This window comes from Talpa europaea (genome assembly GCF_964194135.1).
Source record: "Talpa europaea genome assembly, chromosome: 15".
Lineage (NCBI taxonomy): Eukaryota > Metazoa > Chordata > Mammalia > Eulipotyphla > Talpidae > Talpa > Talpa europaea.
The window spans coordinates 68,852,729-68,869,839 of record NC_140083.1 but is presented as its reverse complement, the minus strand read 5'-3'; the positions used below and the strand labels follow the sequence as shown (position 1 = coordinate 68,869,839).

Genomic DNA, 17,111 nt, shown 5'->3' with positions numbered 1-17,111 from the left:
TCATCAAACCATATATTATAATCACATTATATGTAATCATTTTATATCAATTATAAAAATGTTATTGTTTATAAGCTATAATTTAATTAAAAATAAATATAAGTCCTGGCCATCAAAATAAAATAAAATATTTGGAACAAAAAGAAAATACTTCGAAATAACCTCAAGAAACAATGTTAATGAAAACTAATTCTCACAGAAGTGTCTTTTTTCCACCAAAATATCACACATTATCTTGAATGAATTGAACAAAGATAAATCCATCAATTTCTGAAAATGTTCTATGCCCAGCATCCCTTCTCTGTCTCAGTAATGCATGTGCTTCCTGTGTTATTTTTATCATTCTTCTTTTCTGTCCTCATCACAAGGATCTCTCCACAGCTTTCTATTTGAGTGTTGTGCCAGGAGCCTTACAAATCCTACTTGTCTTAGAGTTACAAGCAAAGTCCTTCCACGCCCATCTGTCTTGGTCATTAACAAGGACCACACAATCTTCTCTTGGATAGTTGTCAGGTTCACCCTCATGCCAGAATCTGAAATGGAAAAAAAAAAATATATGTGCACATGTATGTTTCTTTGTGTATGTGTGAGTGTTTGTAGGTGAGAAGACAGTGCAGAGAAAAATGCCCCTAGTGAAATAATATACATTTGGAGAGGTGTAAACCTATATCCCTAAGACTTACATTATGATATAAATCAACACTGTTTAAATAAATACAACTTTACTAAAAAATAAAAAATGTAGAGCTGCTCTAATACCTGTAGAGCGTACTAGTACAGAACTTTTTCAACAAACAGTGCTCTGTTCTGAGTAAGCATTGTCACATCACAATTGCACCCCCAGAATGAACTGGCTTGCTACCTTCTCACCTTTACAAAGCTCTTTCACCCCAGACAATATACTCACACCATGTGTGGGTTAAATGGTGTCTTGTCCACCCAGTGCCACTGGCCGTTACGGTTCACATCTGTTAGTCCCAGGAAATATGGAAACTGTCTATCCAAAAATTGAATAATAAAGTTCTGCATAAAAAAAGTCATTTTTAGAGATGTATTTGCATTTATCATGTGATACTTATTATGTTAGAAATAAAGTAAAGAGGTCAAGTAGATTACTAGACAAGCAGAAAAGGCCACTAAACAGATCTCTTTCACATCCTGCCTCTCCCACTGACTGTACAATGTTACTAAATTCATTAATCTCACCAAACCCTAGTTTTCTCATCTCCAAGAAAGGCAGCTCCATACTTCATGGAGAATTCCCTGAAGATTAACTGAGATCATATTTGCAAAATCACTTTGCAAAACTACTTGGGTTTTCAAATTGCTTCCTTTCATTATTTGTGTATCTCATTAAATGCCATTGTATTAAGTCCATGAACCTGGAGATTACAAAGCCATGAAGAAAAAAAACTCCAGGAAACCCTGCTGACCAAGTAAAGAGCAGAATCTTAGTCATGGTACATATCTGGAAATGTATCACACGAGGAAATAAATTTCAGTTTTTAAAGCATTGAACTGAATTTGACTTTTTTGATTTAGAATTGCAACCAACCTCTGAATCTTTTCCCTACACTTTAGCCTGAGAAGCTATTTCAGTTCCAACAAACCCTTTATGTATTCAATCAGCAGATATTTATCACTACTCATCTGCTGTGCAGATTGTTGGAGACACAAAGAGTAGGGCAAGACCCAGCCCTCTACAGAGAATCTCCAGAAGAGAGAGAGTTAAGGACAGACCTCTGCAGACACTGGAGTAAGGGTCACAGCCACAGAGCACACAAAACACTAAGGAACCACCTCCAACTTAAACTAGAGAGCAGGAGCAGGGAAGGCGGCCAGGGAAGTTTTCTGGAGGAAAATAATACAAATCTGGAAAGACCAGAAGTTGTCATATGATGAAAAATGAGAGAGGAGGAAAAGGCTCCCCCCCCCCCAGATGGGATAGATGGAGCAAAGGCACAGAGGTGCAGCAGAGCAGAAAAACTCCTCTTTCTCTGCGAAGAGATTCAAAGCAGCAGAGACACCGTGGGAGTCTCCCAGCCTACCTGCTCAGCTGCTGTGCTGACAGAAGCCAGATGTGCGCCCATCTGCATACAGTCCCTTTCACTTTCAGCCCAGGTCTTGTTGTCATTAAGAGGAAAATAGCAGTTGGACTGAAAGGCTCTCCAGCTTACCGGGCAGCAATCCCAGGTGCTTCCTTGAGTGAACATGAAAGTGAAAACTTGGGCAAAGATGTATTTCATCTGTTATAGATCACATAGCTATTCTATCACTGAAAGTCCAACTAACATTTATGCCAATAATACCAGGATTACCAAAATCATTCTGTTCCCCCTTTAAGAAATCCCGAAAATTACATTTCTAAGTATCTTCCAAACAAAAACATCTGAATCACATAATGACTATGAGAAAGCGACAAGATATTCTCTTCGTAGAAGAATGATCATTTTTCAGCATCCCTGTATCTATTCACTTCCTCATTTAGAGTGTTCCTATGCCAAAACCTTCTGCAGGGCATTTTATCTGAAAGGGGCAAAGAAACTACTAAAACTCAAACATTTCCCTATTCTTCCAAATGAGACTTCACATACTCCAGAATAATAAAAGAGATAAAGACACTTCAGGAACACTATATATTATAGGAAGAAACAGTCCTTGTGATAGATCTGAATCCAAAGAAAATGGAATTAAATCAATGCTGTGTTTTAGATGCTAAAAATGGCCCATAATTGTGTTGCTATTTTTTCCTGGTACTCAGCTCATTACAGTCATCAAAAACAATTCTATCTCAGGCCTCCCCTGGTGGTGCAGCGGTTGAAAGCTGGGCTGCGAGGCTGCCCACAGCCTCTGCAGCGCTGGTTCAATCCCCGGCCACCGGCGAGGGTCCCACATGGCGTGCAAACCTCTCCTGCCATGCCTGCTGCTCCCCTTAGCAGTGTATTTCGTCAGCCTGCCTGTTCTGCTCCCACTCTGGCTCTGGTGAATTCTCTCACCCTCCCGTGCTTCTGACTGTACCCAGTGCTTGTATAAATAAATAAATAAATCTTAAAAAAAAAACAAAAAACAATTCTATCTCAACTTATTGACATTCATTCTTGTGCCCACTGATCAGCTTATGTTATTTTAATCTCCCCCGGCTTACTGCTGATATTCTTTAAATCAGATAATGAATTTGAATAGAAATGGAAATAAAAAGTCTATTTCCTTATGCTCTCTGCTATCTGTACCTTTGAGTCCTGACTTCTCTCTGATGCATGTCAGCTTTGCATGGTGTTCTAGTGACTTGAAACCCCTCATAGTTCTCTTACACCGGAGAAAGTTGCGGTGAGTCACTGTCAAGAGAAAAAAAAGTGAGTTTCTTTCCCCAACATAACCACTTAATTAGGAAAAAGAGAGGCTTTGACTTCCTCTAATAGTTAAGGCCCCTGCACTCTTTTTTGTTCTTCACTATATTCATTGCAAACATCTGTGGCTTTTGCTTTCACTCAGTGATATTTTTGTTGTGCAATGATTCTTACTTCAATATAGAATAATTTGTCAATATTTTCCTATGAGCTAATACACTTTGTAATTTGTTTAAGAAATCACTTCCCATCTCAGTGTCATGGATATATCCTCTATTTATCTTCAAAAAAGGGTTATTGCTTCGCTTTTCACATTTGGACCAGTAATCTACCCTGGGTTGGTTTTTGTACATGATATGAGATAGAAAATCAACTTAATTTTTAAAACATGGATAATCAATGGTCTCTACCACATTAATTGAACAAAACTGTCCTTTTGCTATAAATCTGCAATATCATGTCATTTTTATATGGAGAGTTCCTATATGTAAGATCTCCATTCTTTTCTTCTGGTCTATTTGGATATATGTACTTCTATATTAAATTAATTATGATACCTTTATGCAAGTCTGATTATCAGAAAGGACAAGTCTTCCAACTGTTCTTGTTCTCAATGTCAAAGTGCAATTATTCTGAATTTTGGTTACTCTTTACTCATAAGATGCAGTTCCTTATAGTCCCAGTACAACATGGGGGTATTTCACTAGAATTACCAACCATCACATATATAGAAAAGGGATTTAAAGTCCATCTGTCATGATTTCTCGCCTATGTGAAATATAGAAGAACAGACACAACCAAACCAAAACAAACCATAAAAATCTGATTGCAGAACTGAAGCTACCAGAAAGAGAAGGTGGGGGTAGGGAGCAAAGTCTGGATGGACTATGGGTACCTGGTGGTAGGTGTGGTGGGGTAACATACATCTGAAGATGTGTGAACCTGTCCTCATATACAACAATGTTGTATATGAGTGTTAGCTCAATAAGTATATAACGCAATTTAAGAAACAAACTAAAAGACATAACTTTAAAAAATAAAACAGATCATAATATCAATATAATTCCAGATACAAGGCAGCACTATCAAAGAATGGAAGGTGAAGAATGTAGCTCTAAATTTTAAATCCAAGACCCTGGAGGCATTATAGATTGATATGTTGAGGGAAATCAAGGTAACAAAAGACTTTGAGCAACTTTATGAAAACTGTTTAGAAAAATAATTCAAGGAGAGTTCCCTTTTCTAATAACTTACCCAAACAACTTGCAATAAAACAGGCACTGAGAAGTAAGATGAAAAGAATAGCAATGGCCCAAGGGATGAACTGGGAATGCTGGCATCCTTCTAAAAACAAAAAGAAAGGTAAATAGGCTATTTTCTTCTCAACTACAAGAGCTAGGGAAGTGAATTCTACCAAGGAGCAAGATAAATATGGAATCTTTCAAAGTATTTTAGATCCAGAGAAGAGCTTAAAAATTTTCCCTGAATACATGAATTTGAGAACTGATAGATAATAAATAAATGAGAATGCTTTTGTTTTTAAACATAAAACATTTTATCAATAAGACCAAAAAAACCCAAAAATCATATAAATTGATAATTTGGGTACATAAACTAATTAAAAGTCTATACAACACAAATAATCTTAAAACATAAAGAACACATAGAAGAAAAATCTTGGCACAATGTTACTGTATAAAGAATTATAAAAATCAAGCAGAAAGCTTAGCAAAAAAATTTGAGCAGGAAATTTACTGAAACAATTTTTTGGAAATTATAAATGGTCACTAAACAAATACAGTATGCTCCAACAGAGAAATATAAACCAAAACATGGTATGATTTTTCATATATCAGATTTTAAAAAGTGAATTAAAAATATATGTTTTTGCTAAGCCTGAGGGGAACCAGCATTCCATGAGAAATAAATGTTGCTGCTTCACTGTAGTTAGAAAGTCTCTTGGAAAATCAAGTTAAAATGTTGATCAATTTTTAAGTGCATCACACTTACAATAATTTCAATCCTAGGGATGTAGACTATAGAAACAACTGAATTTATTTGTATAAAAGATTATTCATTGTAGTGATTTTGGAAATAGAATACACACTGAAACCTAATACTTGCATGTGTTTTACCCATAGTAGAAATTCTAAATTATGTGAATCCTTATGAGGAAATTTTGTAGCAATTAAAATAATCATGTGTATCAGTTTATACTGATATAAAAAATCTCCAAGACATATTGTTGCATCAACAGATGTTTTTCAGGACCATTGTACAATGGGGTCCTTTTGAAGTCTGCCATGGTGGGATGATGACATGAAGAAGAATCTTAATTTTTAAAATTATATTTTAAAATATAATTTATTTGTATTTGTTACATATATGTGTATATGTTCCATATATTTTTCTTTTTTTTTTTTAATTTATACAAGAGCTGGGGTATAGGCCAGAGGCATGGGAGGGTGAGAGAATTATCAGAGACAGAGTGGGGAGCAAAACAGGCAGACGGACCGAATGCACTGCTAAGGGGAGCAGCAGGTGAGACAGGAGAGGTCTGCTGCACCATGTGGGTAGCTCCCTGGCCAGCCAGGAATTGAACCATTGCTGCAGAGGCTGTGGATAGCTTCACAGTGCTGCACTCAGCCTGCTGCGCCACCAAGGAGGCTCCATGCCAAATGTTCTTCAAAAATATTTAATATTCTTGGGGTCTCCCTAGTGGCGCAAGGGGTGAAGCAACACACTAGGAAGCAATCTGAAGCCTCTGCAGCACGTGTTCAATCCCTGGTCAGCCAGGGAGCAACCCACATGGTGCAGCAGACCTCTCTTGTCTCCCCTACTGCTCCCCTCAGCAGTGTATTTCAGTTAGTCTGCCTGTTCTGCTCCCTACTCTGTCTCTGGTGAATCCTCTCACCTCCCACATGTATGGCCTGTACCCCAGCTCTTGTATGCATAAATAAATCTTTAAAAAAAATTGAATGTTCTTTAACACAGATATGTTTTTGCCCATCAGTAAAACATATAATGGGATAAAGTCAGAACCTCCAGTACACTATGAGTTTTAGTCAGTGTGCTTTATCTTCCTTCTCTCTCTTCCTTTTAGAGAATCTTCCCCAAATATTCTTTCTTTCCATCTTATTTTTCTTTTTTTATACTTTATCTCTTCCTTTAACCAAATTTACATTTTCTAAGAAGTTTCTATTCCCCAACATATTTGAATATATCTGTGACTTTTTTTTTTTTTAAAGATTTATTTATTTATTTATACAAGCACTGGGTACAGTCAGAAGCGCGGGAGGGTGAGAGAATTCACCAGAGTCAGAGCAGGGAGCAGAGCAGGCAAAAGGACTGAAGTACACTGCTGGGGGGGAGCAGCGGGCGGCAGGAGAGGTCTGCGCGCCATGTGGGACCCTCCTCCGGTGGCCGGCGAGCGGCCGGGGATCGAACTGGCGCTGCAGAGGCTGCGGGCAGCTTCGCAACCCAGCGCTCAACCGCTGCGCTACCGGGGAGGCCCTATCTGTGACTTTCTTAATCATCAAAGTCATTTCTTTCCATCTCCTTCTCCCCATCATCATCTTCAGTCCTTACAATGACAACCACTGTCAATTCATATATATTTTAAAGGGCAGGTTTATTAGGAATACGAGAAAGAAAATTAAGGTCACCTGCACGTTTGCAGGCAGGCAGGGAGGAAAGTTGTTCAATTAATAATTTTAAATCTTGATTAGAATTATCTCTCCTCTTTAAAAATGAAAAGACAGTACTCACGTTTATTTTGAGGTTCTTCTTGTCCCATGGTGTGTTAACTCTCTTGTTGTGTTCTCCAGTGGGAAGGAGGGTCAGAACCCTCGAATATATTTTCCCAGTGTGTCTTTTTGTAAATAAGGGAATATATTCAGAAATACTTGAGACTAAACATCACACTTACCTTTTCTGGAGAGATTATGAAGTTCCCAACATAAAAAGACTTAACTCAAAGGGAGAAGTCTTTTCAAAGACTAAGGTTTCCTTTGATTCACCATGGGAGATGGAGCAAAGAAAAGAGGAAATTGAGAAAATAACACCCAAAAACAGTTAGTAGAAAATTTCCATAAGTATGTTGAGATCACTAGGTCAGGGTGACACATGAAATTTCTCAATTTGCTTCTATTCACTCAAACAAAATGTTTAGCAAAGCCCTAAAAGCAGAGTCATTATACCTAATCAAAATTTAATAAACATTCCCTCATCTTTCTCTTTTCTTGGATATGGCATTTCCAAAGGCAGTTAGCTGCTTGAGGTAATTCTGCCCTAGAAAGTTCTCTGCATTGACTAAGTTGTGTGCAAGATGGTAAAAGACAATCTGAACAACAAGCAAAAGCTTTCAATGTTAAGTGTATGTACATTGTATACAAAGATACAAGAACCTATATAATGATGAAGAACAGTTGGTAGAGCTGTTGATTAAATCTCAAAATTCTTCCTAGATGCCAGAAAATAGGTTTGTTAAAGCAAAGGAAGAGGAAATGTGGCATTCTGAGATAAAGACACCATTGGGAGCCCTGACTTCATTTATGGTACTGCCATGGATTGAATGTTTGTGTTCCCCCAAAGCTGGTACCCTGATCTCATTCTCTGGCCTCTAGAACTGTGAGAAATAAATATTTATTATTTAAGCAATCCAGTCTATGGTATTTTTAAATTAAATTTATTTATATATATTTTACACCATTGTTCATTTTTGTATAATATTTGCTTTCTCCTTTCAGTGTGGTCCCTGTAAAATTCCCACAACCAAGTTACCCGTGCACCATCACCATAGTCCTTTGTGCTCTTCCCTCCTTCTCTCTCCTTCCGCTGCACAATGTCTCTGATTTATGTTTGGCTGTTAATTTTAGTTTCAAATTTATTATTAATTTTTCCCTGATCCCGTATCTGGTTCCCCTATATATATTACTGCTATAAGTGAAACCAGCCAATATTTTTCTTTTTTCTTCTCACTTATTTCACTGAGCATAATCCCTATGGTACTTTGTTGTTTTTTTTTTTAATTTTTTTTTGCATGTTTTTATTTATTTATTTGTTTGTTTGTTTTGTTTATACATGCACTGGGTACAGTCAGTAGCGCGGGAGGGTGAGAGAATTCACCAGAGCCAGAGCGGGGAGCAGAGCAGGCAGAAGGACCGAAGTACACTGCTGAGGGGAGCAGCAGGCGGCAGGAGAGGTCTGCGCGCCATGTGGGACCCTCCTCCGGTGGCCGGGGAGCAGCCGGGGATCGAACCTGCGCCGCAGAGGCCGCGGGCAGCTTCGCAACCCAGCGCTCAACCGCTGCGCCACCGGGGAGGCCCCCTATGGTATTTTGTTAAAGCAAGCCAAGATGATAAGGACAATTACCTAGCAGCTTAGAGAGCCATCTTAAATTCTAACTTCCAGAATATGACCCTTTCCCTGCATCCTTCCTTAAGCTACAGTATTACTTTTAATATATGTGTGTGTGTATGTATTTAGTGATAGTGAATGAAATACTACTTAACTATGTAATATTGGGAGTGGATTGTATTAAAATGATAAATTTGACAATCCATGTACTTCTCAACATTGTCACACTCAAAATTATTCCCATAGCCACAACTGTATTTACCCACAAATTCTTATAAGCAATCCTAGGAAGTAGATCTTCAGTTATGGCAGCTCAAAACTATGTACCCTTCACTTTAATGAAAAAGGTGAACTATTACACTAGCTTTCAATACTGAAATAACTCCTCAGGCAACAAAGTATTTTATTAAAAAAAAGAAATACAAAGATGTAGACTGCTTGAAAAAAAACTTTGAATACATTTTTTTATAAATATTGGGGTTTTCTACAGAGAGTTTGTGAGGAGGGATAAAAAGAATTCCTTTGGCCAAAATAGCTAATATTAGTAACCAATGCAATACACATGGGAGAATATGAGTACCCAGTTTAGCTATAACCCTGGAGCATCATAAAAAGCATAACTCTACAGCAGTATTAGTTAACATTTGTTATATGCCAGGCATTGTTGTAAATGCGTAAATGCTGACCAGAAACTGTTCAGTCTAAATGAAACAAGTATTTTTTCTCTCCTTCGCTGATAATAAATTCAAGTCTTTGAAAAGATGAAAATTTGCCTGAGTTTCCATAGACAATATGCTAGAATGGGAATTCAGATCTAGCAACTTGGCACTGTTACCTTCTAAGCTATGCAGTCTAAGAAAGGAACATTTGATCAGGCAAAACATCACTGATGGTAGGGAAATTAAGAACGTGGGCTTAATAATAAAATTAAGGGAATAAGAACACTTCAGTATGGAAAGTATGACTGGATCACACTAACAAAGGAGTCTGTGCAAGAAGCAGAGAGAGGAACTACACCAGCTAAGTGGTGATGAAACCCAGATAAACAAAAAAAAAAAAAAAAAAAGGAAACCACAGCAACAATCCAGTGACTCAATGGGAACCCATAGCTTCCTCTTTGGTGGAGCAAGTAAAGAACTCTGAGGCAACATGCTTCCTAGAGGTCAGACAGGTCAGAGAAAATCAGAGGTCAAAGAGATCAGACAAGTAAATGTTTCAGGTTAAAGACTACTTTCCTCCTGGAAGTGCTGCTGACATCCTAGAGGCTAGATTGCAGTCAAAGACATTAACCAAGAACTTTCTCCAAGTAGGGTGGGCAGTATCAATCCTTCTAGAATATTGGGCGGTTTTATATACAGAAGATGAAATCTTTAGGAAAGGGTGATTAGACACCAACTTCTATATTTCTTTTGAAGTCAAGAGAGGATATATTTAACTCCTCTTTTAAGGTTATGACTCTTCCCCCAAGCTCTGTTTCCCCCAAACTCTTCCCCCACGCTCTGATTCTCAGGCTATTATTGTCCTACTTCTTGTCCCTATGAGGTTCCCCAAGCTGCTGGGCTCAAATTCCAGTGGGAGCCTGGTATTCATCCCCTTCTTGGCCTCTGTGTGACACGCATGAGCAGGCCTCTTACAAATTTTATTTTTTCTCTAGCAGTTTTAAGTAGATTTTTTTCCTATAATTTCACATGAAGAAACTTAACACACCTCAGCCACAGCATGTCTCAAACCTAGGGCTCTATCATCAATAAAATTTGATTCCCAAAAACTCAGATCCAGAATCTCTGCAACAGAGAATTTGACCACATAGAGCAGAAAGAAGGGAAAAATAGTAATCACTAAGTGATTCCAAAACTATCTGAGACAACTCCCAAAAGAAATTTCAGAACTAAGAGGATAGCCCTAAGCTTCCTATTTTGTCCCAGTGATCATCCCAAAAGAACATGTACACCAATCGCATAACAATCAGTTTGCTTACCTAGCTACAGAGCAGTTTAGTAAGATTTTTAAGATGATACAAAGTGGAGTAGAAGTTTATCTCCTAAGACAAGAGTCAAGAATCAACATTCTCGAAAGGTTAGATGGGTACTAAAATAACAAGAACCAACTCCACAAGAATAGTAAATGAGTTGAATATTCAATGAATATTAAAAGTCATATTTGTGGCTGACAGGTATATGAAAAAATGTTAAACATCACTTATAATCAGGGAAATGCAAATCAAAACCACAATGAGATACCACTTTACACCAGTGAGAATAGCACACATTAAAAAAACAGGCAACAACAAATGTCAGGGAGGATGTGTAGAAAAAGGAACTCTTATGTTGCTGGTGGGAAAGCAAACTGGTCCAGCTACTATGGAAAGCTGTGTGGTATGGTGGTTCCTCAAATTACTAAAAATGAAACTACCAGCGAGCAGACTGCTCCTGACTCACCCACTGCTCCCCTCAGCAGTGTATTTCTTCAGTCTGCCTGTTCTGTTCCCCACTCTGTCTCTGGTGAATCCTCTTACCCTCCTGTGCTTCTGGCCTGTACCCCGGTTCTCGTATAAAAATAAATAAATCTTAAAAAAAAAAAAGTGTCATTGCCAAAAGATCAAAAAAAAAAAAAAAAAAAACACGGAACTACCATTTGACCCAGCAATTCCACTCCTAGGGATCTACCCAAAGGACACAAAAACATTAATTCAAAAAGATACTTGCACCTCTATGTTTATTGCAGCACTATTGACAATTGGTAGGATATGGAAACAACCCAAATGCCCAAAAATGACTGGATCAAGATGTGTGTAGGGGCAGGACTGGCCATAGTGCAGGTTTTCTGATCCAGCAGACCAGGTAAAGGAGTTGTCCTGGAGCCCTCAGTGGCTTTTGCAGGCTTTTATTGGGATTTACCAGGCATATGGCAGGCAGGGGTGCTGGTGGGCCAGGAGGCTGGCAGGCCTCCCAGCCCCCAGCAAGTCTTCACTCTATCTGGGCTCTCCGGGGTTCTCTCTGCTTCTCTGCTCTTGGCTTCTCTGCTTCTTTCTTGCCTTCTTTCTTGGCTTCTCTTCTTCTTTCTCAGCTTCTGCTGGCATCCCCGCGACACCGCCCCTAAAAGCCCAGTCTTAGCCCAGGTGAATCCCATCTACATATGCCCACACCCTATTCCAGGTGCCTGCCATCAGGCATGTATTCAGGACCGCAGGGTTCCATCATCTATCCTGATGGTGGGAGGGCAGAAAAGCCTGATACTTTTTACCTTACCCTACAATGTGGTATAAATATACAATGGAACACTATTCAGCAATCAAAAAAGATAAACTCATGCCATTTGCAGCAACATGGATAGAGCTAGAAGGGATCCTGCCCAGTGAATTAAACCAGAAAGAGAAAGAAAAATATCAGACGGTTTCACTTATAGAAGGAATATAGGGGAGCCAAATAAGGGATCAGGAAAAAAATAACAATAATAATAAAATAAAAAACAAAATCAACTGGTAACTATAAATCAGAGACAGTCTGTAGGGAAGGGAGATTAAAACAGGGAAGGAAAAGCACAAGGAAGGATGGTGATGGTGCACAGGTGAATTGGTGGCGGGAATTAAATCCTGGTGTCTCTACTCAAAAGCTTCATAGGAATCTCAAATTTAAAACGTCCAGAAACTAACCATTGTTTCCCCATCTAAAACAGTCTCACACAGTTTTCTCCACATCTAGAATAAAGATTAAATTGAAATCATGTCATTCCTCATCTCAAAAGCCTCCACTGACTTCCAGTCTTGCTCAGAATAATCTTTAAAATTCCTTATCACGGGCCTCCCCGGTGGCGCAGCGGTTGAGCGCTGGGTTGTGAAACTGCCCACAGCCTCTGTAGTGCTGGTTTGATCCCCAGCTGCTGGCGAGGGTCCCACATGGTGCACAGACCTCTCCTGCCGCCCGCTGCTCCTCTCAGCAGTATATTTCATCGTTCTGCTCTCCGCTCTGGCTCTGGTGAATTCTCTCACCCTCCTGCACTTGACTGTACCCAGTGCTTGTATAAATAAATAAATCTTTTAAAAAAATCCTTATCACATTTGCAAAGCATCACATGACCCAAACTCTCCACCTCACTCACCTCCTTGCAGACACACATCCACTCACACTGGCCTCTGACTTGGAAACATTCTCAAGCTTCAGAGTCTTAGTCCTCAACCTGGATACTCTTCTCTTCAATATCTGCCTGGCTCAATGTTCCTCTTCCTGATGTTGTTGCTCCAATGTCTCCGTAAGAGAGAGGCTTCTCTATGTACCTGATGTAAGTAGTATCCCATCATCACACCCTCTTTATCTTGCTTATATGTTTCTCCAAAGCACTTACATGATAGATGATGTTTTTATTTACTGCTCCTGCCCATTAGGATGCAATATATATGTAAACAGGAATTCTGCTTTTTTACCACTTTATCCCCACTTAGGAGAAAAATTGGCACATAATAGCTTTGCAGTATGTTTTCTGAGTAATACATGGGGCATCAGGTTAAACATCTGTTGTATTGTCAATGTCTTCTTGTTTTACGAATTATGCACTAAATTTTGCTTTGCCGTACATACTTCCTCTAACTTCCACAGCTACAGCAGTGTTTCCCAGATATGGCACAGAATAACATTGTGGGAGTTATTAGGGTGCCCCAAAACATTAGCAAAAAAGGTGCTGCCGATCCCACTTTGGAGATTCACAATATATGTTGTCATGTAAAATTCAGAGGTTCTTAAAGAAATCTTCTCAAGGTTGAACTAGAATTCTGAAACTAGTTTGAATTGTGAAGTTCTGTTCTTGGCTTATCCACATGGCAAGTGCATCCTGTAGAACTGTTTTCAACAAACCACCAGCACTTTGGCCTGATGGCCTAGTTCAAAACATCATTGGATGTTCACTCACAGACACCCTGGTGACTTCAGTTGGAGACAGCCTTTCTGTAGAGGCAGGAATGCGCACAGTGCAGGTTTTCTGAGCCAGCAGACCGGGTAAAGGAGGAGTCAGAGTCCTCAGTGGCTTTTCAGGCTTTTATTGAGATTTACCGGGTACATGGCAGGTAGGGGTGCTGAGGGGAGGCTGGCAGTCCTCCCAGCCCCCAGCAAATCTCCACTCTACCTGGGCTCTCCGGCCATCTCTTGTGTTCTCTCTGCTTCTCTGCTCTCCTGCTTCTGTTCATTCTTGGCTTCTTCTCAGCTTCTGCTGGCATCCCCGTGATGCCGCCCTTAAAAGCCCAGTCTTAGCCCAGGTGAACCCCATCTACCTATGCCCACACCCTATTCTAGGTGCCCACCATCAGGCATGCATTCAGGACTGCAAGGATCCATCATCTATCCTGATGGCGGGAAGGCAGAAAAGCCTGACATTTTTTCCTTACCCTACACTTTCAAATTCAGCCTGCTGCCTTCTTAATTGACCAGGAAACCCAGAAAGAAGAGCCCAGCCATCTTAGTCACAAAGTTGAACTTGTGGAAAAATGGAGAGTCCCTCATTTATATTTCAGATTTGGAGCCAAAAGTTTACTCCCTTCCTCCCACCCACAAGAAATCCAACTTCTTTAAATGAAATGTGCTACCATTCGTTATATTCCACACAGTATGGGGAATTGAAAGCTCATTCCGCATTTAGCCATCCTTTAACACCCAGAAGGTTAGTGGCTTTTACAGGAGCCTCTGCACAATTCCAAGAATCACTTGCTTCAGAGAAACCATGCTGTCTTAAAAAAAAAAAAATCCAATAAACTTAACTTATTTAAAGGCTTCAACCTCCAATACTAGTAACAGACTTACGTCCTAACCTAATGTGCCTGTCATTGGAGTGTTTCCGAAAATTACTTCTTTAGACACAATAGCCCAGTTTCCTCAGTGAATGTTTGCAGGAAACTTTTACATGTGAACTGCCAGGTTCATACCACTTCTGCTCTCTTGTGCTGGAGAAGAGAATACCAGAGCATCACCCATGTAAGATACCAGCATAAAATTATGAACGCCAATGTTCAAGTCAGGGCCTAAAGATGGAAAGGAATCTGCTGGAGATACTGGGTAAGCCACAAACACTGTGGCACTATTTTATTTTATTTTTTTTTTTTTGTCAGTAGTAAAATGCAATCCAGTGATACCCATTTCATGAGGTTGTGGCTTCGAAATGAAAGAACGCAAAGAGAGATCTTAGTACTTTAGAAAACACTCGTCAAATGTTCAGTTTCACACTCACTTTGGTATCTGACATCTATTATATTGTCTCATCAGTATGAACTGAGTCAAGAAGAATCCCATTTTAGTTCTTTACAGAAACAGGACCAAAAATTCTTATACCACATAGAACACCACCATCTGCACCACAGCTTCCTGCATATTGGATCTTTATCAGCTCTCTTTAGCTGGATAGAGATTGAATTTCAGTACAAGGCAGAGATTGTACTTCCTAAGGGATAAAGGAAAATTCACTAGTGACCGGCCACATGAAGTTCATACCTTCAATTTGGTTTCGACTCATCCTAAGTTGAATGGCAGCCTGGCATCAAGCGCAGAGGTCCTGTGTAGATTGATAGGAACACTTCAATTTTGACTAAATCAATTTTATAAGGCCAAAGACAACTGGAAAATAAAAACAAAGTATTTTTAAATGCTCCAGTATTATATCTGTTGATAATATCTTGGCATGAAGTCACAGAAAACCATACCCACACCTGAAAGTCCACCCTAAAATACAGTGATAACCTATAGTTTTTGGAAGGCAATTTTATATCAATGTGGTTATCCATTCATCATTATAGATAGTGTAGATAGTCGTAGTATCTGGAAGCCATGAGGAAAGAAGTAACTTGTTTATGCTAATAAAATATATTTGCATCACAATTTAGCTACTGCAAAGCCAGTCCTCAACTGAATTAAAGGTATCAGTATGCAATTATAAGGTATTTATCTTTTAAAACTATTTCCCAGATGAACAATGAGTCCCATGGCTGTTGTCTTGAAATGCTATTTCTTACCTAGAGAAAGTTGGGCTTCTTATAGAAATGGATGATTTCATGTCTAGGGCAAGAAATATAGAAGATGAACCTGGCACTCTACTAAATAGCAAGGAAGCTATCGATGTCAAAAATAATCAGGAACCAACTTGAATAGTCTTCCTCTGCCCAATGATGGTACTACTGGAGCTTCAATATGAATAATAATTCCAGTGGATCCACATACCCATCAAATATCAATGTCCGTGAATTCATAATAATATTACAAGCACTATCTGTTCTCCTTAAGAAAGTTGCTGGGAACAATTCTATTAATGCTGGTAACCAATAAGTAAATGAAAAGAATCAGGTATATATTCTCCCCTCCCCAGATGAAACCTGCTAGGTAAACAAGCAGTAGTTGAGCCGAAGCATCTCTTATTAAAAACGTATCCCAGCTGAAATTGCAAAAGATAAACTCATGCTGATCACAGCAATGTGAATGGAGCTAGAAGGGATTATGCTCAGGGAAATTAAGTAAGAAGGAAAAAGAAAAATTTCAGATGGTTTCGCGTATAGGAGGAATATAGGGAAACAGAACAAAGGGTCAAAAAAAAAAAAAAGACAAATCCTGCAGGCAAACCATAGATCTGAGGCATGCAGCAGGGGAGCAAAGAGCACAAGGGACTATGGAGATGGTTCACAGGTGATGTGGTAGTGATGGGGACTACACCTGAGGGGAGAAATCAAATATTGTACAAAAATGAACAACAATGTAAGAAAATAAAAAAGTTTAATTGAAAAAAATAATAAATCACCAGCAAATAAACAAATAAATAAAAGTATCCCCGCTGATAAATGACAAAGAAATGATACAATTACAACCTCACAATTTGGGAACTCCTGGTGATTTATTTATTGGACCAAGGTACTTAGCATCTACTGATGACTACCAGTTTCACCAAAGGAGAGAAATGGGGTGGAGTGTCCTAGGATTTATGCAGGCACTAGATAATGAAATTCTGACTGATGAGAAGAAAGTCATAGGTTATTCAAGTAGAATAGTAGGATGGTATTGTAGGGCACAAAAAAAAGGCACCAGAAGTGCTAACATGAGGCACACTATCCCCACCTCTGACGCAGGCAGGCATCGCTCCCCACCTCCAAGTGGATGACAGCATCAACCTCCCAGTGTTTCCTCAGAGTTTGTCCTTGTTGTTTGTTCCTAAAATCCACATTTTTTTCTTGTTTCTATACTTTCTGCAGCATTAATTTTGACAACGGAGTCATGTTATTTGCCAACTTGACCCAAAACAAGCTTTTTTGAACTAACATGATTATTGACTTCACCTGATTCTTAAAGCATAGGGGTCTTTTTATGATTTTTTATTTTATTGTGAACTTCAAGTTTATAATAACTCTACTGGGGTTTCCTCTTTCACTGCTCCCAAAGAGATAAC

General features: G+C 39.0%; 1 protein-coding gene across 1 annotated transcript; it reads right to left on the bottom strand.

Annotated features, from left to right (window-relative positions):
• Positions 1 to 385: 385 nt before the first annotated feature.
• Positions 386 to 7,143, bottom strand: CLEC4D (C-type lectin domain family 4 member D; the record flags this gene model as incomplete). The annotated part of the gene is made up of 6 exons (XM_084256084.1): positions 386 to 533; positions 908 to 1,023; positions 2,049 to 2,200; positions 3,231 to 3,335; positions 4,602 to 4,691; positions 7,116 to 7,143. The coding sequence occupies 6 exons, from the start codon at positions 7,141 to 7,143 to the stop codon at positions 386 to 388; spliced, it is 639 nt and encodes a 212-aa protein (XP_084112210.1).
• Positions 7,144 to 17,111: the final 9,968 nt, after the last annotated feature.